At 38.7% G+C, this 24,174-nt stretch overlaps 1 protein-coding gene across 1 annotated transcript in view; it reads left to right on the plus strand.

Annotated features, from left to right (window-relative positions):
- SPOCK1 (SPARC (osteonectin), cwcv and kazal like domains proteoglycan 1) overlaps positions 1-24,174 on the plus strand; it is a 271,707-nt gene that overhangs the window by 150,585 nt on the left and 96,948 nt on the right. Inside the window, exon 4 of the mRNA XM_041482122.1 lies at positions 4,454-4,568. Within this exon, the coding sequence (XP_041338056.1) occupies positions 4,454-4,568 (115 nt within the window). The remainder of the gene's footprint in view (positions 1-4,453; positions 4,569-24,174) is intronic.

A 24,174-nucleotide genomic window follows, 5' to 3' on the forward strand; every position in this document is an offset into this window, starting at 1 on the left:
GAAAGAGGTTTGGAATGCAGTTGGTGTTTTTAGACCTTTTGGTATTGGAAAGCAATGTCACCTTATCATTAGGAGGTTTTTAGGAGGGTGATGCAATCCTGCAATCCCTGGTGTTTATCATCTACCAATTATTTTGGTCTCTCTCTGAGATTACCATAGAAGATTTATAGTTTTAAGAAAGAACTTAGGTTGCCCTGGATAATAAAAGCTTGACCAAAAAAAAAAAAAAAAGGTTAAAGGACAAGAATTCTGCACCTCTATTTACTTCTCCCCTTGCACTGTCAATTTGGGAAGAGACTTCTCAGCTCTGAGTACCAGGACAGCTTTCCAGAAAGCAAATGTCAGCAACAGAAACCTCTGGGTGTGAATTGAGGAAGAGTGCGATTCATGAGCCAAGATTAAATTTTTCTAATTTCCTACATTTTTCCAAGATAAAAATCTTCTGAAAATGATTATACTGAGATGTCCAGTACTATATTTCAGGCAGCTGCCTCCTGGGGTGGATCCTTCCCTTGGAGACCCAGTATCCATGGGAAATTCTCAGAATATGAAACCATGGAGCCTGGGTTCAAAAAATGATAGGGAGGATGACTGGAGTGGGTTTTCATCAAAGAATTTTTGTCCAAGTGAAACATTTAATTCCACTACTGGCTGGACACATATCTCCCTACATAAATGTTTAATGAATGCTCAGCCATTCTAAAGTGAGATTAATTAATCATATCAGTTTCACCTTCAGACTCAGCCTAAAGCAAAAGTGGGAAAATGTTCACATCTCAAAGCCAGGCTTAAGGTATTTTTGTTATTACTGTGAATCCAGAGCTGAGTGCAGACTCCCTGACACAGAGAAGGGATGGCTGTAGTTTTCCTTTCAAACTGATAAAGTAATATCTTCTTGTCACTTTATTTATTTATTTGTACTTTTAGCTCTTCATTTTCAAAGAGTTCATACTCATTGCTTTAGGACAAAAAACTGTAATGACAAATATGGTTGTTATGTTTCATCTTATTCCCAAGGGTGTGTTCTTCTTCCAATGATGAGCATCTGCTCCTAGTCATGTAGAAATCTGATTAACAAAGCATGATCTTTGATTAGCATATTTCAGAAATTGTTTCTTATTACAAGCTCTCCTTAGGGCTTGTGTTGCCTAGCAGTAGAACAACCTTCCAAATGTATTTAACATGTTGAGGAACTTTGCGGACATATGAATCCCTGCTTTGAACTTTCATGTTCATATGGATCATGTATTCTGCATAAGTGGGGAAAAAAAATCTCCAGAAATAACAATCCACATCATGGGGGTTTTGCTGTCTTCTGACAAAGTCCATACTTTGGCTTGTATTTAACAAACTACTGTTTTGAACTGCATGTAAGGGCTGTTTGTAGTGAATAATAAATGATGCTTCTGTTACATGTTCCATTTAAGGGTTTTCGTGAGGTTTTCCACCACTGGCCCTTTATATTATGGAGGCTTTTGATGCCATGGATGTTGAAACTAATGACAATGAGATTGAATGCCTGTGGGTGGGAATTGAGGGGAAGGCCAACAAGGCTGACATCCTACTGGGAGTCTGTTACTGTCCACCCAACCAGGAAGAGTGGACAGCTCTACAAGCAGGAGAATGTTTCAGGATCATCAGCCCTTGCTCTTGTATGTGACTTTAACTTACCAGACATCTGTTGGGAACTTCCTACAGCAGAAAAGAGGCAGTCCAGGAAGTTTCTAGAGTGTGTGGAGGACAACTCTTTGTCACAGCTGGTGGGTGAGGCCACCAGCCACCAGTCCCAGTGAGGGACTGTGTTAGACCTGTTTTTTGCACACAGAGATGGGCTGGTGGGAGTTGTGGTTGGAGGCCGCTTGGAGCACAGTGATCGTGAAATCATAGGGTTCTCAATACTTGGTGAAATCAGGAGGATTTATTGTCAACATTATTATTGTTCTCAGATTTTAGAAGCAAGTCACCAAGGTACAGAAAGTTGAGGCCTGATTTGTAAGGAAATGGTGGCTAGGATTTCCAACCACATCTTTTCCCATTGCTTTCCTTCCTGATGATTATTCAACAGTGTTTTTTCTTTTAGGATAGACAATTTTTAAATTGTGGAAAATATTGAAAGTTATGTTCCTTTTACCAGTAATGCATAGTGTGGTGCTATTTCAGAACTGCATGCATTTTTATTGCCTTGGAAGACCTAAATAGCTCCTGGAATGGATTCACCAATTAGAGTAAATTTTACTGTGAAAAAATGCTAAGTATTGTAGCTGTGCATGATGTCTCACAGACCATGTGGGCCTAAATTTTGCTCCTTGTTCATGCCAAACTAGTATTGACTTTCCAGGCTAAAGCTACATCCCCGCTCCTCAGGTTTTGGCTGATAGAACACTGAGCACAAGGCCAGGCTGTGCTCACCAGCAGCCCAGTGCTCCTGGCAGCTCTTAGCCCTGGGCTCCCAGCCAGTTTGCACAGTGATTTTTGTTGATGCAGCATTTTGCATCAAGGATGTGTCACCAGCAGAGCAAACAATGTGCATGGGCTCCAGCAACAGAGCAAGGCCAGCTGCAAGCGAGCAAATGTTCTGGTCATTAAATTTGTGTGTGGATATGACCTTTGAGCTACCTGAGCCACTGAAACGATGGTGTGGTGACCCTGCACACTCTAAGTGGTGCTCACTCATTAAAGGCTTTGTGGAAGGAGGGTGTTTCACTGGTTTGCAGTTTAAGAACATCCAGGTAGATAGCCAGCTCAGGAAACTGTGGATTGCCATTTAAATCCCTGTCAAAGATCTGCCCCAGTCCTTAACTCAGTCTCAAGTGAGACTGAAGTAAGAGGATTAAGAAGATGTCTCTCACTGTTTGTGTTCTGGGAATGTAAAGGGCAGGGAATCAGATACTTCTCATCTGTCTGGCTTAAAAAAGACACCAAAAGGCAGAGGCAAAACATCCCTAAAGAGCCTTGACAGCCTTTGGTCTTTCCAGTGGGACAGACCCTGTCTCCTCAAACACTGCCTATGTATTTTCCTAATGGCACCACATTGAATGTTGCTGCCTTATTGTTTATGGTGTAGGAAACAGATGGTCTTTTCTTCTTCCTTGTTCACTTCACCTCTTCTATCAGTTTTAATTGTTTAAAAGAAAAAGCTTTTAGCACTTTTGCTTTGTTTTTTACGATTTCCCCCTGTCTTGCACCAAAGGCATTCCAGTAAATACATATGCACTAGTGAAGCTTAATTGCCCATCACAAATGTGTAATGGGTGTTAATGTGGCAGGAGCTTGTAGCTGTGGCTGTTTAACCCAGCACAGAACAGCTGCAGCACTTCAGACCCGAAGGAAAACAGAAGAATCTTCTGTTTGTTGGAAATATATTTGCTCTCAGAGAAATCTGGTACATAGCAAACTGAAACTTCTTCGACTTCAAATAGTCTCCTTTGAAAGTTTTTCTGATTATTCAGTAGAAATTGGAAATGTTTATCTTAAAGGGCACATAAGAGCTTTATACCATCCTCAAAATGAAACCAAGAGTTGCCCATTTCCAAAAATGGACCAAGATGTGAGGAGATATGGAAGAGGGAAAATGGGATTTAAAGACATTGAACAGGAACAGAAGTCAAATCCATGGCAACAGAATGTCCAAAAAGAGCTCTAAAAATCACTTCTCAAACAAAAGTGAAATTTCTCCGTGTGACTGGTATGGCAGAGACTTTCCTTCTAACATGTTCACATAACCATATTTTGAATACTTGTAATTCATTTTGGCAGAAAATGTCTTATCACTGATTTTTAGAAACGTTCTTTTGTAGAAGAATGAATTTAGACAGATACCTTTCAAATGGGACAAGAGCCTGGACATGTTTGCTCTGAGATGGCAACTCATCGTGCTGTCTGATCCCAACTCTGACAGCACTGCTGGTGGTGCAGGTTGTTGTATGAAAGCCAGGATTATTTTGTTGTAGCTTTTCTACTCAAGCATTTTAAATACAGGGGATGCTTAGCTGTAAAAATTAAAAATAATCTCTAAAATATTATGCGTGTTTTACAGCAGCTGTGAAATTAAATTTATTAGCACTCTGCATTGTGTCAGTTATTAGTTAGCTTCTAAAATACCGGTCATTTTGTTATTTGATATATTTTATTCAAACATAGCTTTTCTGTGAAATAAACAGCGTGATATAGATTGTTAAACCAGAACTTCATCCCAAACTCTTATGTCTAATATTAATGTGAACACCAATTGGATCACTGTTCAGTAATGAGTCTTTAGGCTCTCCATCTATTTTTCTGTGTAAACTTCTCTACTTCCCATGCAGTCTGAAAACAGCAGCCCATGCTATAAAATATCAAAGTATTTGTTCACTCACATGTGGGAGTGTTTGTTCTAACCAGTTGTCATCTGCCTGCTGGGAGAGCCCTCTGCATGCATTTCTCACTTTCTTTTTTTAATGTTTGATTTTTATAGCCCTTGATCCATCCAAAGATCCCTGCCTGAAGGTGAAGTGCAGCCCACACAAAGTGTGTGTCACCCACGACTACGAGACCGCGATTTGCGTGAGCCGCAAGCAGCTGGTGCACAGGTGAGGAGCCTTCCCCTTCCTCCGGCTTGTGTGTCTGCCACAGACATCCAGAGTGGGAGAATACACCAAATGAGAAAACTCCAAAATTAATATTAAAACCCCCATCGTTTTACAACATTCTTGTAAATTTTAATTTTGGTTAAAAAAAAAAAAATGTTTTCTATTTCTAACTGAGGCTATTTAAAAAAGATGACCCAGAACATGCTGCATCCTGTGCTTGGGGTTGCAGAATTCTTTCCCAGTTCTGGGAGGGATTTTCTCCCCCCCAGAGAACATTATGCATATTTTTAAAACTGAAAACATGAAATATGAAAACACTGTGCCAGAAATATCTACACTTCTGGTAACTTAATTAGAAGTAATTAACAGGAGATTAATAAAGATTTTTTTTTTTAATGTATCAAACGTCTGCTTAAATTTGCTAAAGAGCTAAAAAATGTTGGTGGAATTTTGTAGAGCAACTCCTTGAGAAGTCTCATAACTAGAGAAATCTCCAGATCAGATTGCTGAATGTCTGAATTAAGATCAAATGAACTAGCTAATATGTTACAAGGCCAGGATGTTCAAATTAGACCACAGAACTTCACAGAGAGGAGCCACAAATAGAAGAAGAAAAGCCTACTGATCATGGGTTGAGATATGTTACAACCAAGAATTGAGACATTTATAAACAAATGTTGAGGAAAAAACCCTAACTTTGCCCTATTTTGGAAGGAGAACCAGTAGAAGGAGAAGCAGTAGGGAAACTAGAGTTGAGTATCTCCAGAGCATGAGTCAAGACCAGAATTAAACTGGAGGAATCAGCCCCTCCACCTGCCTGTAGATATATAACAGAATAAATCATGTGCTGCTGTAATGAGCAACTCTGAATGCTTGGTCTGCACTTTATGGAGAATACATTGTCTTGCTTTCATTATGTTTGAGTGATAAATCTGGGGATTGCTTTTCAGTTTCTCTCTCTGTTTAGTATGGAATAAAAAATTTGCCTGTAACACAACTCAGGTCCCCAGATGTTGTTGTCAGCCAGTATTGTAGTTCAGCAACTGTTTAAGCCAAACTAAATTCAGGATGATCTGATTCCCATGTACTGCATCTCATCTCACTGTCACCTGGTTGAGGAAACTAATCCTGTAATAAAAATTAGTCTTTGATTGATAATCCAAAGTTAATGGTATAATGTGCAGTGTGTTCAGTATTTAGTTTTCAGTATGAAATGATCCCTGGAAGGAAGTTAGGAGTCTGCTATGTGCAATGCTTACACTCTAATGATATTTTTGGCATTATGTAGCTTATATTTTCTAGTGAGGATGGATTGAGACCTGGTTTAAATCCTTGCATTATATAGTAGTCCTTGTGATATATAGATGTAGATGTTGAGCCAAATGCTTTCTGAGCTATTTCCAGTATTTAACGTCTCCAAGGTTGTCAAAATGTTCAGAAGAATGGTGCAGAGGAACTGAATATCCTTTCTTTGCAGAAAGCAAGCTGTGTTTCATATGATCTCTCTATGATTCCTCCACTGCCTGTAGCTGTTTCAGCAAACCTTTGAGTAGCACTGTGACTATGGAGATTAATCGAAAAGTATTGAAAACTTACTTTGAAAATTCTCCAAACAATTTCCAGCAAGTTTTGCAATGCTGAAAGAACTACTGCTGATACGTGACAATGGCACATATAACCCCACAGTGGTTTCATTCTCCAGGTACCCAGCTACCCTACTCTCAGGGGGTACAGAGGTCAAGGAGGGAAGTAACCAGGGCAAATTTTCTGTTGATTTGAATCAGTGGCATGACAGCCCCTGAAGGTTTTCATCTTCAGTCCCACAACATTCTGGTTTTTTTCTGTGCCTGAGCTGAATGCTGCTGTACATCTGACTCCGGTCACATTAAATACTGTGTTAATCAGGAGTAAACACATTAAAAGGGGTGGAGTTACACCTATGTAAAACCAGCAAAAATCTGAATATATTAGTGTGGGCACATGTAGTAACAATTACCAAATAACACGGTGCTGTTGTGATTGTTTTGCACATCCATGATGCTTTTGGATGTGCTCAGGAGGATTTTCCATTTCATGCATCATTATCAACTTGCTGCAGTGGCTTTACACAGGATGTTGGCTCAGCAAAAAGTAATCGAGAGCAATACCTTTGTTATTGCTGAGCCTCCCAGACAGAGCTGTGCTGGTTTGTGTCCCCTAGTGCCTGGTTGGCTGGAGAGTTGTGGTTTTCCAGGCACAGTGTGCTACAAACTCTGAAATCACCAGTGCCAGCATGATACCATTCCCATTTCATTTCCTTTCTGCTGGAATGCCTGCTTTTTAAATCACTGCAGGAGCTCAGTAGCAGTGAAATTGAGTTGCATGGAAATGTGTTATTTAAGCTACTCAGACCCTGCCCCAGGGCAGTCTGATCTCCTGTGCAGCATCTGCAACCTCCTCCTTCTTTACTCCTTCTCCCCTGCACAGTCACCTCATGAGCAGCCCTGGGTCTTGAATCATGGCATGGTTTGGGTTGGAAGGGGCCTTAAAGATCGTCTAATTCCAACCTTCTGCCCTTTGGATCTACTGATACAATCAGTTGGTTCCCCAATTAACCTTGCTGTGTTTGTAGATTTTTTTTTTCAGTCTCTTGTTCCTTTTCATACTGATTCTGAAAATAATTGGTTTTCATTTGGTTATTATGTACAATTCAGGGGAAAGGGCATAGCCCAAAGGGAACTTTGCAAAATAGCATCATTTGGATTCCTGTTAGTATATTTATCCATGTTAATTGTTTGTGTTTTATTTGTCTGTATTTTCTTGAAGAGCCTATCACGAGCAGAAAGATGGGAGAACCCAGACAATAACAGGGGAAAACCACTGGGTAGTTTATTCATTTTTTCTCTTTCTCCATGGGCATTAACCAACTAATTTTTCTAGTAAGCTGTTAGTACTTCAGAAGTTAAGGCAGAAGATGTCTGAGAAGTACTTCAGACAGATAATAGAGTTTTGTCAGCACATCCTCTCAGCACATACTGTTTACAGTATGAATTGGACAGTACATTTAGAGAAAAGACAAGACTGAGTTGTAATTCAAGAGTGTGAAAACGATAAATTTGGAGGTACTTTCTTACATGCTTAACAGTCCTTGTACTAGTGATAGAGTCTTATGAAATCTTTTTGAGTGGATTAAAACCCCTTTCAATTTGGACATCTATGAGGAAAAGTCTTTATTGGTTCGGTTTTGCATGAAAGGCAGTAGTTAATGTCTCTCAAAGTTGTCTCATGCATTCTCAGTCCCATAATACTTTAAGCCGTTTGTGTCTGCTGGTGCTGACAGTGCAATGGATGGGAAGGAAAGATGCCACTCTTGGGCTCTTTTCAAAAGAACAGAATGAGAAGAGAGGATTGATGTGAAAATAATGGCCATATTAACATGTCCAGGGTTTACAGCTTTGTTCAGTCCATTTGACCAGCAACGACCAATTAGTTCATCACTGCAATGGAAGTCACTCACAAAGATAATCACACTGCTTCTCTGCTTCTCTGCTGTGTCTTAGAAATCCAGCTATTTACTCACTATTTCTCCAGGACTTTTAAGGATAATGCTGCTGACTAAAGAGTCTACTACTGAGTTTCTCACTTTTTTTTTTTTTTTAAAGATCTGGACAAGTTCCCAGATAAAACATCTGTTCTTCTAAATTACGCGTCAAAACCTCGGTCTGACCAGCGTGGCAGTGTTGGCAATTACCCTCACCCACGAGGAGCGAACAAATCTCCCTCTCTTTCTTTACAAATCCTGCAGCTGATACACCATTTCTGGTTAGGAAGGACCCTGTTCAAAACAAGTGAAGTAAAACATCCCCATATGTGAAATAGAGCATTTTTGTAGCATTGCTCTGGTTTGCCAGTGAGTGCTTTAAATTGTATCCAAAAGGGGAGGCAAAGCAATCACTGCCAGGACATCAGTGACCCACCTGCTTTGGAGAGCTGCTGGGAGCATTACAGAAAAATCTCTGACCACAGCAAATGCACTTTCAGGGATTTACTGAAAAGTTGTGCACATAAGCAAGGATTTGAAACAGTGCTATTCCTCAATGTCTATGATTACATCAACAATCACCTTTTAAAAGGAGCTAAAATAGGCCTATAAACCCAACCCTGTTGCTTTGCTGTTTTCTCTGGCTTGTGTTTTTTGTTATTTGCCCCACTGCTGATGCTAATGAGGGGTTGGCACAACACCAAGGGCTCTCCTGGGGGTTACAGCTTCCTGTGCTGAAAACCCTGCTCCCACATTCCCAGTGCCCTGACTGATGCCATGGAGGGCTTGGTCCTCAGCTCATTTAATTCTGCCTGATTTATGTGGTAATGTTTATCAAAGCCTGAGGAGGTGAGAAATCCACAGGAGAACCAAACTTGGGTGATGATTAATTATCTTTGGATCAACTGATACCATCAGTTGGTTCCCCAGGTGACCTTGCTGTGTTCATAGCTCTTTTCTATTCTCTTCTTCCTTTTAACACTGATTCAGAAAATAATTGTTCATTTGTGTGTTGTGTACATTTCAGGGGAAAAAGCATAGCCCAAAGGGTACTTCACATGAATCATAGAATCACAGAATCACAGAATATGCTGAGTTGGAAGGGACTCGTCAAGAACATTGAGTCCAATTCCCAGCCCTGCACAGGACACCCCAAGAATCCCACCACGTGCCTGAGAGAATTGTCCCAATACTCCTTGAACTCTGTCAGGCTTAATACTGTGACCATTTCCCTGGGGAGCCTGTTCCAGTGCCCAAACTTCTCCTGATATCCAACCTAAACCTCTAAATATCATAATTATTTTCTGCATCTTCAGTGGTCTTGGTGAATTCTGGGATGAATTCACAGTTATGAGTTATTTTTTGCTGCAGATTTATTTATGAGCATCAAATGAATTATTTGCTGATTAATGTTTTCAGAATTAAGGGAAGAAAACTGCACAGTTCAGAGTGAAAAGAAAATCTTTTGACCATTGTTTTATTAAAAGAAAGCCATTTCAAATAGGTTGGATTTTTTCCCAAGTAACAATACAACAATATTTACACATATCTGCAAAGTGATTTGAACTCTCTAAATCTGACTTTTTCTAGGGAAAAAAAAAAAGGAAAGAAAATGAATGTTTTTGTGAAAAACTTTTTATCTACCTCTAGTGCTGAGTATTGATTAATCCACTGGCATAGATTTTTGCTTCAGAAGAAAGAGCATTGAAATATTTGATTAAACACAAAATCACAAGACCAAATAGATTGTGTTAAGTTTCTTTCAAGCAAAGCTATTGTACTGGGGAAATTGCCAGAATTTAGGCTTATTATTCCTAAGGGTAGCTCTGATAGAATCTTGGAGAGGTACTTTAATCCTCAGTGAATGAAAGTTCTAGACATGAACAGGATTGAGTAAATGTTTGTTGTTCAGGGTATTTTTTTGTAAGTTGTTAACTCTAGTGCATTACTCTGTAAAGACTGTTATTCTTACTAACATCCAATCCCCCACGGTACATTGCACAGTTTAACTGTGGCTCATGCTGTTTGTCCACAAATAGAAATAGGAAGCAGGAAAATCAAGGAGAGAGGGGCCTTTGAGGTCACAGACAAGTGCAGTAGATAATGTAATGTGCAAGGGGTGTGTAAGTGATGTGTGCAAATCCTTGGAGGGAACTTGAAAGCTTTTATAAGTATTTCATCTCCAGATTGCCTGACAGCAAAGGTACCTCCACTACAGCACAAGAGCTTGGGATTTTGCAACAGACAAATAACAGACACATGGAAATAAGGAATGTTTGTTTTGTTATGGAGTCCAAGTTGCTTTTTAATAAGACAGAGAGCACATGGTGTGATGTGCCATCAATCTATTAGTGCTCAAGGGGACCACTGACTATTAAGAGAGAACAACATATGAGTCTGGCACTATCCTTTATTCCCCATTACAGTTACTTCTAAAATTTTGATTATGAAAATTATGATCTAGCATGAACTCCCAAAGGTTAATAGCTTTTCCTCCAAGAGAGTCTCTATCAGTAACTGCCCAGGATTCAGTCCAAGGATGCTTGAATATTGGAACAGCACTTGCTGGTGTTAAAAGCAGATATTACTCTACTGAGCAGGGTCATTTGTCCACTGTAGGTCTCCCCCTCAAAGTGGTCTATCTCTCAGTTTCATCGCTGACTGCATTAAATTGCTTTTAACTGAAGAGACCATGTGGAGAGGCTGTGGAGGAACTGGCTTTCATCCCACACGTTGATATGAGCTCACTCAGTTCTGAGCCTTCAGTGACCTACTTGCTGCCAGGGGTTTCTGCACAAACACCCTCCAGCTGATTACTTTCTGGAGGAAGTTGGCTATGGTGTGTCCTCACAACAGATGAGAATTCATGTTCCTTTTAGGCTGTTTTCTGGCTTTCCCAAGCTCCAGGTATGCTGTTGACTTTGGTGTATTTGGAAACTCAGAGGTAAAAGACCCCTGAACAATTCACAAACTTAGGAAAGATCTTCTTTGACTTTAAATCAAAGATGAATGCAGTCATCTTTAAATTCATATTGGATTACTGACTCAAAGCAAAAACAGCTCAAATTTTACCATGCATTTTGGTATTTCCATGAATTTCCAAATTTCTACAGAAAAATGTACACATGAAAAACCATGGTCAGGCAGAGCACAGACATATCCCATGGGAATTGCACAAGATTGTCACCAATAGCCTGGACTTTCTGCATCCCAAGGCCAGTTAGCCACTCTGCTTGTCTCTCCACAGAGCTGGCTCATGCTCCAGCAGCTTTAGACCTCATTAGAGTAGTGCAAGGTGATGGGCTCTTCCTGGACATGAGTAATTTTTGAAATATATGGTAATGCACAGCTCTCTTATAACAGATTTTAGAATGTGTCCTCATCCCTGTCTGCACTGGCCATGCCAGGAGATGAAGTTGTTCTTGCTGTCAGCAGGGGGTTCAGGGTATTTTACTCACAGCCACCAAGCACCAGGCTGCTGGGTGAGCATCTCACTGCTGAGGTCATTGGCTTTTACCCTGCAGCTCCTGCCTCACTGTGCTCTGCTTTCCCCTGAGGCTGCTGCAAGCACAAAGGAAGCACAGGGGGCATTGAGACAATCTCCTGCTGCGTTGCTCCTTTCAGACCAGTTTCGGAGCACTCACTGAAACACCTGATTACTTCTGGTAATTCTTTGCTATCATCAGAGCGTTTTTATATTGAACAAAATGAGAAAATAACTTCTTCTTCTGCACTTTAATTAGCACTTATAAATAGTTTTTGCATTTAAAGATACTATAACTGAATGGGTTGAATACCTCTTTGTAATATTCCTGCTCTTAATATTTCTAGTTGTATGCTTTTAGCAGTATATAAAAATGGACTAGAAGTGACTTCTTGGATCATTGAGTCTAATCCCTCTGCAAAAGTATAAAATAAACTTTTTCATAAGCCTATCAAGTTCTGTCTTAAAGATAATGTTTTTTTGCCTCCTATACTCCATTGGACGAATCCTGAATATCTAAACTTTTTGTGTTGGAAACCTGCTAATATCTAGCTTAAGTTTATTCAAATCCAGCTAAAACTTCTGGAGTTTTCCTAAATGGTTCCTCAGTATTTATTTTGAAACAATGACCTTCTGTTGTTTTGCTAGATTTGGCAAATGTTCATAATATTTTCTTATAAATCAAGGTCTCTTAGAAAGACATTCCACTTTCTTGTTTCAGTTTTCCTTTGTAGCAGAGATCGTTGGGTTTGGCTGTTGAGATCAGTAAAGAAAGAAACCCAAAATAATCATTTTGTCTTCTTGCTGTTTAAATTCTTTTTAGATCTTTGGCTTTGCAGTGACTCTGAGTCATCAAAAAAGATGTTAAGATTTTAATCTTTATTTTTTTTTAATTAATCCCCTTTTTAAAACAGCTGTTCTATTCATGCCTGCTTTAAACCTCTGATGATTCTTCCATCAGCCCTGTTGGATTGTGTGCAGCTTGGAAGTCCTTATTCCAGCTGGGCTTTCACCTGAGCTTTCCGGAGAACAGCTCTGGCTTTGACACTTTGTGATCTCTAAATTGATATATATGATAAATACATCTGCAGTTTGCTGCTTTAAGCACTCCTGCATAACATTCTGTATTTGTTTCATCCTTCATAGAAACACACACTAATTACTTTTTTTCTGTAATGTAAAACTCTTTTTTTATTAACTTTTTTTTTTATTAACAAAAAGGGGGCTGGGGAAAGAGTTTGAAATAAATGCCATACCTTGTTCGGTATTACATACAAACTATATATAAAATGCAGTGTTTAGAGCTCTGAGCTCTGACTAATATGTCAGCTAATGTATAATGATGGAAAATGCATGTCTGAAAGTTAATGTGTGAATGTAATTTTGTGCAGCAGATTCATGGGAAACACAGTCCAGCAGGAAAACTTAAATATATGAAAGGTAAAACAAGGGCAACATCATGTTTGTTCTTCAATGGTTTTACTGTTTCAGTGGGTTCTTTTGGAGACTGCAGAATTGGTCATATATAAAACTTTTGGCATAGCTCTTATCAGCTTACTAAGAGCCACCATCCAAAGCTAAGTTAGCATCCAAAAGTTCCTGTTTCCCTCAGGATATCTGGAAGAAGGCAGAGTTAAAAGTTCAGTCACCTCCTCCATGGCATTTCTCTGTTCCTGACTTGGACTGTGAGCTGTTGATAGCATAAGGGATGTTGGCTTTTTTGTTGTTTGTAAAGCTCCTCTTGCTCACTTTAAAGTGAGCAAGAAATGAAAACAGTAATTGGTATAAATGTCATCTGCTTGGCAAATGTCACAAGATTTGCCAACAAATGAATAGTGAACAAATGAATAAAATTGGAAGGGATTCACTGCCTCTGAATCCTCATTCTCTAAGAAGCTGCTAGGCTTTGCATATGGAGTAGCCTCATAATTCTTGGATTTTCAATGCTTTTTCAATCAATCTTCTGACATCATCATCACTGTCATGAAAATACAAACAGGTTGGTGTAAGAGGATGTGGGGTCCAGGAGGGCAGTTCCACACTCTTAGGATTCCTGGCAGCAGCAGCACTACATTTCACCATTTCACCATTTCACCATTTCACCATGGTCTTGGTGGTCACATGGGAGTAGTTTTGCTTGAGCTGTTGTCTGACTTCTTCTATGACTACATTAATCCTGATGTAACTTTGAATCTGCAATATTTTTGGGTTTATCACAGCCCAGTAAGTTAAGGATGTATTTCCTGATTCACCTTCTTTGTATTTTTAATAAAAATTTTAACCATAGAATTGCTGGAAGCAAATTTGTGATAACATTTAATATGTGCCTGTATTTTTGTTTTTTATCCCTATCTTAAATCTGTTGAGTAATCCAGTCAGCCGTAAATTACTATTTAATGTTCACAAATGACCTCCAATGCACCAAAAAATTATTCTGTGTTTATACAATAATCTGTTTACTGGAGAGTCTAAATTTATTGCTGGTTTTTGCTGTAGAAGCCTCAGGACATAAATGTGTTCAGTGGAAGACTTTTTAGTGCTAATAAAAGCCATGCTTTTGTAAGATAGGGACTGATGTTTACAGTAAAGGAATTTTATTGAAGTTTTTCTTCAATTTTCAGCATCCTGTTATATTGGAAAAATGCTACACATGCAGCATTTAAAATCTGTATTTTGGTAAATGGCATACATTCCAATTGCAGTCAATATTACAAACAATATACTTTGTATGAAATTTGCAAATTAGGCCTTAAAAATACTGCATTTCATTTGATGCCGGCCAGTTTGCTGCTTTTTCCAACCGTGTGTCTTCTGTGTGATGCAGACTCAACACACAGCTTTTAAACCAACTAAAAACTGATCTTTATTGTTTGCAAAAGAGTCTTTATTTTACCTTTACTGAGATTTGCCAGTTACTGCTTCTGAAGCCTTTCCCTGGCAGTGAAAGGCACCAATAACAACGGGCTGAAATTCTGATCAGCTGGGTCAGACTCTTCCACACCTCCTGCCTTGGGTATTCACAGCTCTACCCACGTGTAGGGCTCTGCTGGGGGGAGCTTTGGCTCCTCCAAAGCTCGGAGTGGTTTCCAGCAGGGTTCTGCTAAATTTCACATCTCCTTCAACATCCTTCATTTCAGGCAGAAAACTTCACTAGAAAAATGATGGAACCATACTCAAGACTACCCTAAGGAATTCATCAACAAGCTTTCATTTTTGAGTTGAAGCTTGCAAAAAAGTTACACTGTGAAGATATTTCCACAGAGGTTTGCCCGTTCCAAACTAGATTAACAAAGACGTGAATGTCAGCTAAAACATGAAATTGAAAAAGATAGTCTTTGGTGTTTGATCCCTTTCAGAGCCATGCAGTTCCATCTAATGGCACTCTTTTGAAAGGAATAGCACATGAAAACAATGAAAAGGAGCTTCTTGCATCCATCATTTTCTTATTTGGTGCATGTTATGTTATCAAAATTAACTTTTAATCTATTACTTCCTGCTTCTTTAATATTTCAATTTCTATCATTTTCTTTCTATTAACAAGCTTATGATTGCCTCCTTCATGCTTGGCCAGAGCTCATCGAGAGTTCTACCTACAGGTTTTCAATTTAGTCATTTTGTATCAGATTACTTCAACCAATGAACCACAGATGAAATTATTTATGGAAATGAGCCACCAAAGTACATTCTGCTCAAAGCTCTGTATGTAGGCAGTACTAAACATGATTAGAAATCAGCCCCAAATATTTTGCTTCTTTAAATGTGTTTGCTCAGGTATCAGTGTTACATATAGAAAGGTGATGCTGAGCCATTCACCTTTTGGGCACATTACCTTAGCACTTTTGAAAGAATATTGCTTCTATCTCAAGGTTTAAAGCAGTCTTATAATATATGATAATTTAATTCCCATGAGCATCTTCTACATCTTGAGAGGTGGGGTAGAAAATATCATGGGCATAAGAAAAATGTTCCTGCTCATTGCAGGGAGTTGGAATTGATGATGTTTTACAGGTCCCTTCCAACTGAAACTATTCTATGGTGTCTTTGATCTATATATTCATTCTCAGCTGCTTAGCCAGCTACAGCATAGAGCTGTCTAAAATAAATAAATAAATAGGAAATATATCATGATAGATTACATTACATTAATGGAGCATAATTACCACGAAATATTTTTACAGATCTGTGTTATTAAATCTTTGTGAAATAGCAGGGGCAGGAAGATTAACAAGTTTTCAAATTAGTTAAGAGAGAATTATCAAGCCTTCATTTTGTTATCACTTATTGCATTTATGTTCTCTACTTTCACAATGAAATCCTAAAAGTTCATTACAAGCAAATACAGAATGTTCAGTAACTGCAATTTAAAAAAAAATCAAAAATTCTGGCACATCTCATAGAGTTATTTCCTACTCCAACTAGTGGTTAAAAAAAAAACAAACAGATGAAATCTTGCACTACAGCCACTGCAGTCAGTGTAAAATTGCCACCTCTATGAAATCAAATATTGCAATTAGATAAAGTACTTAAAACTGTGGGGAATTTATTGTTCTTGGATTAGCTGTTAACTTTTTAGAATTCTCTGTGTAGCTTTTGCTCAGTTTGCACTCGACTCCCTCCTGAGATTTTTTTGAGCATTGGAACATTTTGAGAAAGTGGAAATAGAAATAAGCTCAAAATGAAAACAAGCCTTCAGCTTTAAGCATTGAGTAGATGTGTTCTGGAGTCTTCTGACAAAATGGCTTTCCTGTCAATTCAACAAAACATTTTCTAGGAATGCAAAGAATAGTTCTTGACAAGAAAGTCTCTCACCTCACAAATGTGAGTAGGATGACAAAGAGACCTTGAATGTAGAATGTGAAAAAGAGAGGTTCAAGCCTTGTCACTCAGGTAGAATAGACTCCTGGATCTTCTTTGAGTGGTTATTGACTTCTCTTTCCCTGAAAGTCTGGAGGTTTTATTCCTTTCCTTTGGTGTTAATTGGAGAAGAGATTGGTCTCTTCATTAATTATGCCAAATTCACCCAGTAGCCTGATGGTTGTGGCACTCAGCTGGCGCTCAAGATTTACTGAGTCTCTGCTGCTGTTGTAAATAAAATCCACTCCCATGACTTCCTAGCACACCTTTGAGAAGGCAGTCAAATCAGAATGGTGTTGTCATCACCTCCTGTCTTCATGGAATGACAAATTTATTTCATGCTAAGCTTGTGAAGAGAGTCAGTAGCATATAGACAGCTCCAACTGACTCGAGTATTCAATTATCATTTGCACCTAGAGAAAGTAAAACATTATCTTTCATTATTATCTCTGGAGATGGAGTATGAATTTGCTCCTGGAAAAGTGTTGAGAGACATTTTTTCTTCTCTTTTCATTATTTGGAAGTGATCCAGCATTGCTGCTTTCATATTTTATTTCTAAAATGATAGCTATTAAACACAGTGTATTATGATTTGTGAAAGATGAAATCCTTTGCCTGGGTCTTCACTGGTTTCTGATGAATGCCAATGACTAGAAAAACATCTCTGGTCTCCTTTCTTTTCCATTTCCTGGGACAGTATATTTAATAAATAATAATATTGCAAAGTAGACTTTCCCAATATCCGTCAACTTATCTTTTTTTCTGTGCATATGAAGAGCAGGCAATTTCTATCATTACCTCTCTCCATAGTTTTCCAGGAAAAGCAGATGCTTCAGAGTGTTCTGAGGACTTGCTACTACACCTGCAGGATTCAGGAAGAGAAAAACTCACAAATCTTGTGAACACTTAGTGATGTGATCACTCTAATTAATGCAGTGTTTTGCTTATATTTTACTTTAACTCCAGCAGCAAAACTTGTCATGAAATAAACATTCTCTGACAGTCACTGTGCTTTTCTCCTGTCTAGGTCTTCACTTTGGAAAGAAATTATTTTGTCCCTTAGTGAAGGCTTATGTTATCTCACACATCTCTATGAACACTCTCTTACACAATGTCATGCAGGTTTAAAATAAAGAACAATTTTGTATCTAGAGGCTCTTTTACAACCGTGTCAAATTTCAAAACTATGTTAATTTTCCAAAAAAGAAAAATACATCCAAGGGCTAAAATATGCTGTGCATTTCATTGAAATCTCAATTATTTTCACTGTATTTTTTGTCCTTCCTAAAGGATTGTGCAGCTGATTTTTTTAAGGGGGTCATGGAAGGATGGTCACAACAGTTATGACTTGGATTAGAAGAGTTTTCTACTACAGCCACAGTTCTGACCCAGACTGAATCAATAACCTGTAAATTTTTCAAGTAGCAACTCTACTAGAAAAGAATTGTAGAGGTCTTGCTGAATATATTTCAAGTATTGAAGTTATGTCACTCCTGCAAGTAAATCTTTACAAACTTTTTATTAACACTGTTCACATTCAGATTTAACATATTTTGTTCACAATTAAACATTCAGCCTGTCATGAATGCAGATTGCAGCCCTATGACTTCAGATTCTCTTGCAATTTTGTCAATTTTTCTTCTGTTTCCCCTTTTTTTTCTCCTTTCACTGGCAAAAATTTTGAGCCTTTCAATTTTTTTTTTCTTATTAATATTAGTGAGAAACAATAGAGTCTGCTTAGTTTTTTTATTGCAACTATTATTGTCAGCTTTATTATGATCATATCTAGGAAAATGGTCTTTAATGCATATGGGGAGTGACAGTAGGGAATTTTGCTTCACTGATTTATCTGGTCTCTAGCTTTAATCACCATGCAATCCATCTTCTTTTATGAAACAAAACAAACCATTCTGGTTAGTTGGTTGTTACAATCAGTGATCCTCAACTGCAGAAAACTAATTAACCTTAGTAGTAAGACATAATGTGAGGTTTTTGTTAATTTGTTTAATGAGTTAAAAAGTCAGGTAAAGAGAGCTGCTTAAAAACAGATAAAAACATTAATGAAGATCCAAATCTGCTCCTCTAGTCTTGCATCCAGTCACTTACCTTGCAGTTCAGCAGATAGAAACACAAGAAACTTACACATCTTCTGCTTCTTCTTTCCTCTTTTTTATAAATTCTGAATTTGTACCTTATTGGCATTTAAATAGATGGTTCATGTTGAACAAAAAGGACACTTTATAGTTTTGTTGCATCAATTATTCTGTCCATTATTCATTGCCCTATGTTGTAATACGTGTGCCATTATTCTGGATAGCTTTAAATCTCTTTTAAGTCCTTTGACAGATTTTTGTAGTCTAAGCTACCCCAGTTTAGCCAGAGCCCAGGACTGCCAAGCTGAATTACACCTCGGTCATTCCTACTTAGCACCTCATCCATAGTTAATTTCTTGTGCCTCTGTGTTTTATCTGTGTATAAATTTTTCATTTGCAACAACACTTTATCTTAGCTCAGAAGTCTGGGGGTTTTGCTAATTAGTTCTTTCGTTAGTTCAGAAAATTTTGCTTCATTTTGAACCAGCTGCCTGCCTGTGTGGCAGGTTCATGGTGCATTTAGAAACTCCTATGGATGAAACACAATGAGAGCTTTTTCATTTCAGAAAGAGTTTCACCCAGCCCTGTGCAGCACACCAGAAATGTGAGTGCTGAAATGGAAACCCTGCCCTCCTCCCAGCCCAGGAGAGAGCTGCTCTGACACTGACGCCTCAGGATCACCATCAAGATGAGATAAACTGGCTGCAGAGGCTTGTCAGGAAATACAAGCTGAAGCTTCAGTGCTGCTGATGTTCAGTGTTTAGAGGGCCCTCTGCTAAATTCCAAAAGGTAGAGGAAAAATGAGGATCAGTAGAGCGTGAATCTGAAGCACAGTTATCAATACAAAGAGCCAGCCTTACAGCTGCTATCATACAACCCTCAGAGGAAGATTTAATCAGCCTGTGTCTTCCTTCAGATGGAAGGAAATGGGCTTATGAAGAAGGAATCTCAGAGCATGTAAATTGGTTTTCAGCTCTGGAAAGAAACAAACTCATATTTTGTATTTTACCTTTGCAAATATGTCCTGCCCTCACCAAAAGTATTATTTACTAATTAGCCCTAAAAGTAAAAGTACATTTGTACCCTAAGTAGTGTACAGACAGAAAATAAGAGAAGAATAGATTGTAAACAAATGAAATGAGAGAATGATTGCTTAGATAATCTGAAAGAATTTTAAGAAGATATAGGACATAGCTAAATTCATGATTGCCTCTTGGGCATTGTGGAAAGCAGAAAGATAATGTGCTCTGGTTTGTAGCTGGGAAAGGGAGGATATGGTTAAAGAACAAATCCAGATAACAAATGTGACAGGGAAATAGCAGCTGAAAAAGTAGGATGATGTGGGAAGAAATACAGGATATTTGGTCTTGACACAGTGAGTTTCTAATGTGGACAAGATGTTCCTGAGAGGAAATGGCAATAATAGTGCAAAGAGATGGAAGGATAAGCCAGAGAGGGCACCTATAAACTTTCTCAGACTTCCAAGGACTCAAGTGTAGAAGGGGAAGAAGACTAAACTATTACAGGTAAAGCGCCAAAATGACATTGAGATACAATTTAGAGAGAATATAACACTTAATGTGATACATCCTAGCGAGAGGAAAAGAACAGGCAGGAGTAGATGAAGAAATAACTGCTTCTCCTAGGGGCCTCATTTTTGAGGTTGAATGAAGCAGAAGAAGGTTTCAGAAGTAGGAGGGAAAAAGTGTGAGGAAAAGGAGATTGAGGGGGAGGATGTCAGGGCAAAGCAGTCAGGCTGAAAGATTAGAATCAAAATGTTTAAATACAGCAGTGAGTAAGAAAGGACACTGCAATTTTTTCACAATTTTATAAAATTTTCCTTAAAATAGCTGACCAGATCTTTGGAAAATAGGGCTAGAGGAAAAAGTCAGCTAAGCCAGTCAGGTAGAAGATAAACTAGAGTTTGTAGGATTTGAGAAAACAGAAGTGTTTTTTGAAGAAATGCAACAATTTTGGGGAAAAATAATAGCATTAATTTACAGTGATAAAGAATTAGTACAGTCCCAGATTTCTACCACAGCAGCAGAGAAACTGTGGAAAGAATTAGAATGGAGTCCAAGGAATCAGTAGTGAGTAGCTGAAGTGAAATTTGTGTGGCAAGAAGTGATGGAAAGTAAGGTGGCACACCTTAAGCCAACAATACTCCAAACTGATTCCTGTGTAATAACTCAGCAGCAAACAATTTAATTTTTTTTTTTTTTTTTACAAAACCTGCTAAAGTCCCAGGTAATGTTACACTTTCTGTATAAATATGCCACTGATTGAGTCTTACTTTTTCACACAGTAAAGTCACAGTAAAATTGAAATTAAATTTTTGAGGAAGTAGCTACAAAATGCTGCAAATATCAAAAGTATGAGTAGATACATTGCCTTTTAACACCACCTTAACCTCTGTGGTACAGGGGCCTCTGGAGCTACCTGGTGAAAGAATATGGGAAGAAGGGATGGTGTGTAAGGCGCGGGTGCTGGGCTTCATGATTCAAGGTCACAGCAAAGTGAGACCTTAAACACTCAGTGGAAGTACCTCATGAAATGTATATCTGGCAGTTTCTGCAAGTATGTCAATTGAACTCATCTTCAAATTTTACCCAAAGATGTGTTTCACTGTGTGCTGTCCCTGCACTGGATCATGTGCATTCAGTTTGTATCATAAATTAATATGATTATGTAAATGCTGTCCATCAGTTGGGCCCTTCCTGAAGCTGTAGTCACCTTTCATTAAGACCCAGCCTGATATAAGATGGGTTAATGCTGCTGATGGCCTCATTTGAGAAGCTGGGAATGGTCTAGATATTACGAGCTCCATCTCCAGCATCCAATAACCAGACAGACAGCACTGAATGCGGTGAGAAATTCAGCAGAATGTTTAGACGTTCATAGTACTGAGCTCTATAAATCAGCACTGCTGAATAAGCAACAGGGGCATTAGCCTATTTAGATGCTAAAACGGATGGGATTTTAAAATTACTCAGCTCCTTATAGTATTTATAATTGGTTGAGTTTGCATGCACTTCACTAACATTCATTTTATTCTGACATAGAAACTGCATTCTGATTATTTCCCCGAACCTACCTTGAATAGTGAATTTTGACTACACTCTGGAGGTGGCTTTGGGATTGATTTTTTTTTTTTAATTGTCTGTTGTTTGACAAGCCAATTCTGTTCAGAAATCACACATGAATTCTTAGGTAATCAATGCTAATTGTAAAAATCCTCAGCAGCTTAATCTGCTGTAGCTTTCTTGAGAATTTAATAAGCCTATCTCATAATAAAATGTGTCAGAAGGGGCAAATATTTTGCTAGCACAGCTTGTAACTGATTGTTCGAACCATGGCACCAAGTATTCAAGAACAGGAGAACTGTGCAGTCATTTTTAAACAGAAACATTTGATTTAGCGCCTTAAGGGCAAGAATTTTTACTATATTTTTAAAATTCATTTACTTTCTCATCCCTACCAGCAAAATGTCAAATTTTTTTTCTGAGGATTGCATGTAATTTGCCTTAGGATAAGCAAAAGCAAAATAATGAAGCAGAACACAGCTGAGCTGTCTGAGGATGCTTTGGGGGGGCAGCATTGATTTTTCTTCCTCGCAGTTGCAACGTGACAATAAGATTTCTGAACTTTTTTGCTTCAGAAAAAACACCACAAACAACCAAACTCTCACACTTTGGGCAGTGAAGCCTTTCGGAATGTAGAATTAAAGGTTGTGTTGCACATGACAGAATAAATAAGGCTGGGTTATAAACTCAGCTGAAGGACATGGAGCTGAGCAAGACCCCAGGGTGGGTCTGTCACCTCTTTCAGGCCATTCATTTATTCCATCAGTTCCATTCTGCCAAACTGCTGAAGGTCTGGGGAGACATCAGAGCTTTGATGGTGCTAAACTTCACAGACCTCTGCATTTGGCCAAGACTGAGGGTGGTTTGAAAGCTGTTCTATCCTCAGCTTCTGGGAGATTCATCGGTCAGGTTGGAGCTGTAAAATGTTATTAAATGCTGCCAAGAAATCTGCCTTGAATTTTAGCCTTACTGAGTAACCTGCACCTGTTTGCACAGCTATGGTTATTCAGGGTTCAACACTGGAACTAGAAATATGAGCTGGAGCAGGGAACTGGTGGGAAATGACTGCTCTGCCAGGTTTGGGGAAAACAATTTTGAACCTGTCTAATTGCATGAAACAGGACATAGTGTGGGAGGATCAGCTTTCCTCCCCAAACAACCTGACAGCTCAGATTAATCTCACACACCATCAGCAATTCAGCCTCCTTGGAGATCTTGGCAAGTTCTGCCAGCAGGAGGAGGCAGACCTGATCAATGCATTATTTTAATATCAGGGTAATCAGATCCTGGGCAGAGAAAAGCTTCCTTTATCCTTTCAAAATGTGTTCTTCTTTGGTAATGGGGGAAAACCAATAAACTGTCCTAGAAGGAAAGAAAGAGGCCAGTGCAAAAAAAAAAAAAAAAGGTAGTAGATTTGCTGCACACTTCATCTTTACATGCTTGTTGCCAAGTTCTTGCATCTCATCCAGCACGTGAAATCCAGGACTGGAGATTCCTGCAAACTGAGTGGTGAATAAGATTTCAGCTTTAATTACAAACTTCCTGCTATCTCCCCTCCTCCTTTGAAATTCAATGCACTTCATTTAATTTTTACATAGTTTGGTGTCTGAGATTCCTTTTTATGTTAGTGGAAAAATAACGATGAAAAGGAAAATAATTCTCTTATAAAAATTCATGAGAACAGGCAGAGTTTAGAAGCTGTGTTATTTATTCAGGAGAGCACAATGACTTTTAAGAACACTGGGATTTTATGTTTGTGTGGATTTTTTGGTTTGATTCTTTTGCTTTGTGTACTTTGTCTGTTTTCATACCTGTGCAGCTGTTGAGCATATGTATTAGGTCTAAAAGTTGAAAATCATTTAGAATTTAGATTAAAAAATGAATTGCCTATAAGCACAACAATCTGTTATCTAAGACTGTAAGTGGAACTTTCAAACACCATTTTTATGCATTGGATGCTCAAAGGCAGAAATTGTTGTGCTTCTCTAATGGCCTTAATAAACAACCTTATCATTTTTAGTCCAGGAATAAGTAAAGCCAGAACTGGCATCTCAGAAAGATGCTTGTGCTGAGACCCTGATACCGTGCAGAGTGAGTTGTCCTGGTCGTTTAAGAGTATCCATATTTAAATTACATATTATATCTGTTTAGACACAGACCCTGCTGCTTCCTGAGTAGCCTTGCTCCAGTGGTTGCATTTGGGGTTCTCTGACTGGTGTTGCAGGATCTCAGAAGTCACCTGCAGCAGCTGCATCAACTCAGCCAAACTCACTAGAGTTTTTCTGGCCTTCCAGGCCCTCAGAATCTATGCCAGCTTTTCCAAGTCATTTCTTCCTTTAAAACACAGAGAAAGTTTAAAAATAACAAGATTCCTTCATCCTGCTGAACTGATAACCCTGAGGACCCTGGGCCCCCAGGCCCTTTGTTCTCTTTCCAGAGCTGGTTGCCAGCTGGACCTAGTGGGATGCATGCAAGAACCTTCAGGGCATTTTCCCTGCAAGATGTGTCAGGGGGTGTTCTTGCAAAACATACACTGTACAACATCTTTCAACCTTCCCTATATCCAGCTGAC

Source organism: Pyrgilauda ruficollis, unplaced genomic scaffold (genome assembly GCF_017590135.1).
Source record: "Pyrgilauda ruficollis isolate IOZ18807 unplaced genomic scaffold, ASM1759013v1 scaffold57, whole genome shotgun sequence".
NCBI classification, from domain to species: domain Eukaryota; kingdom Metazoa; phylum Chordata; class Aves; order Passeriformes; family Passeridae; genus Pyrgilauda; species Pyrgilauda ruficollis.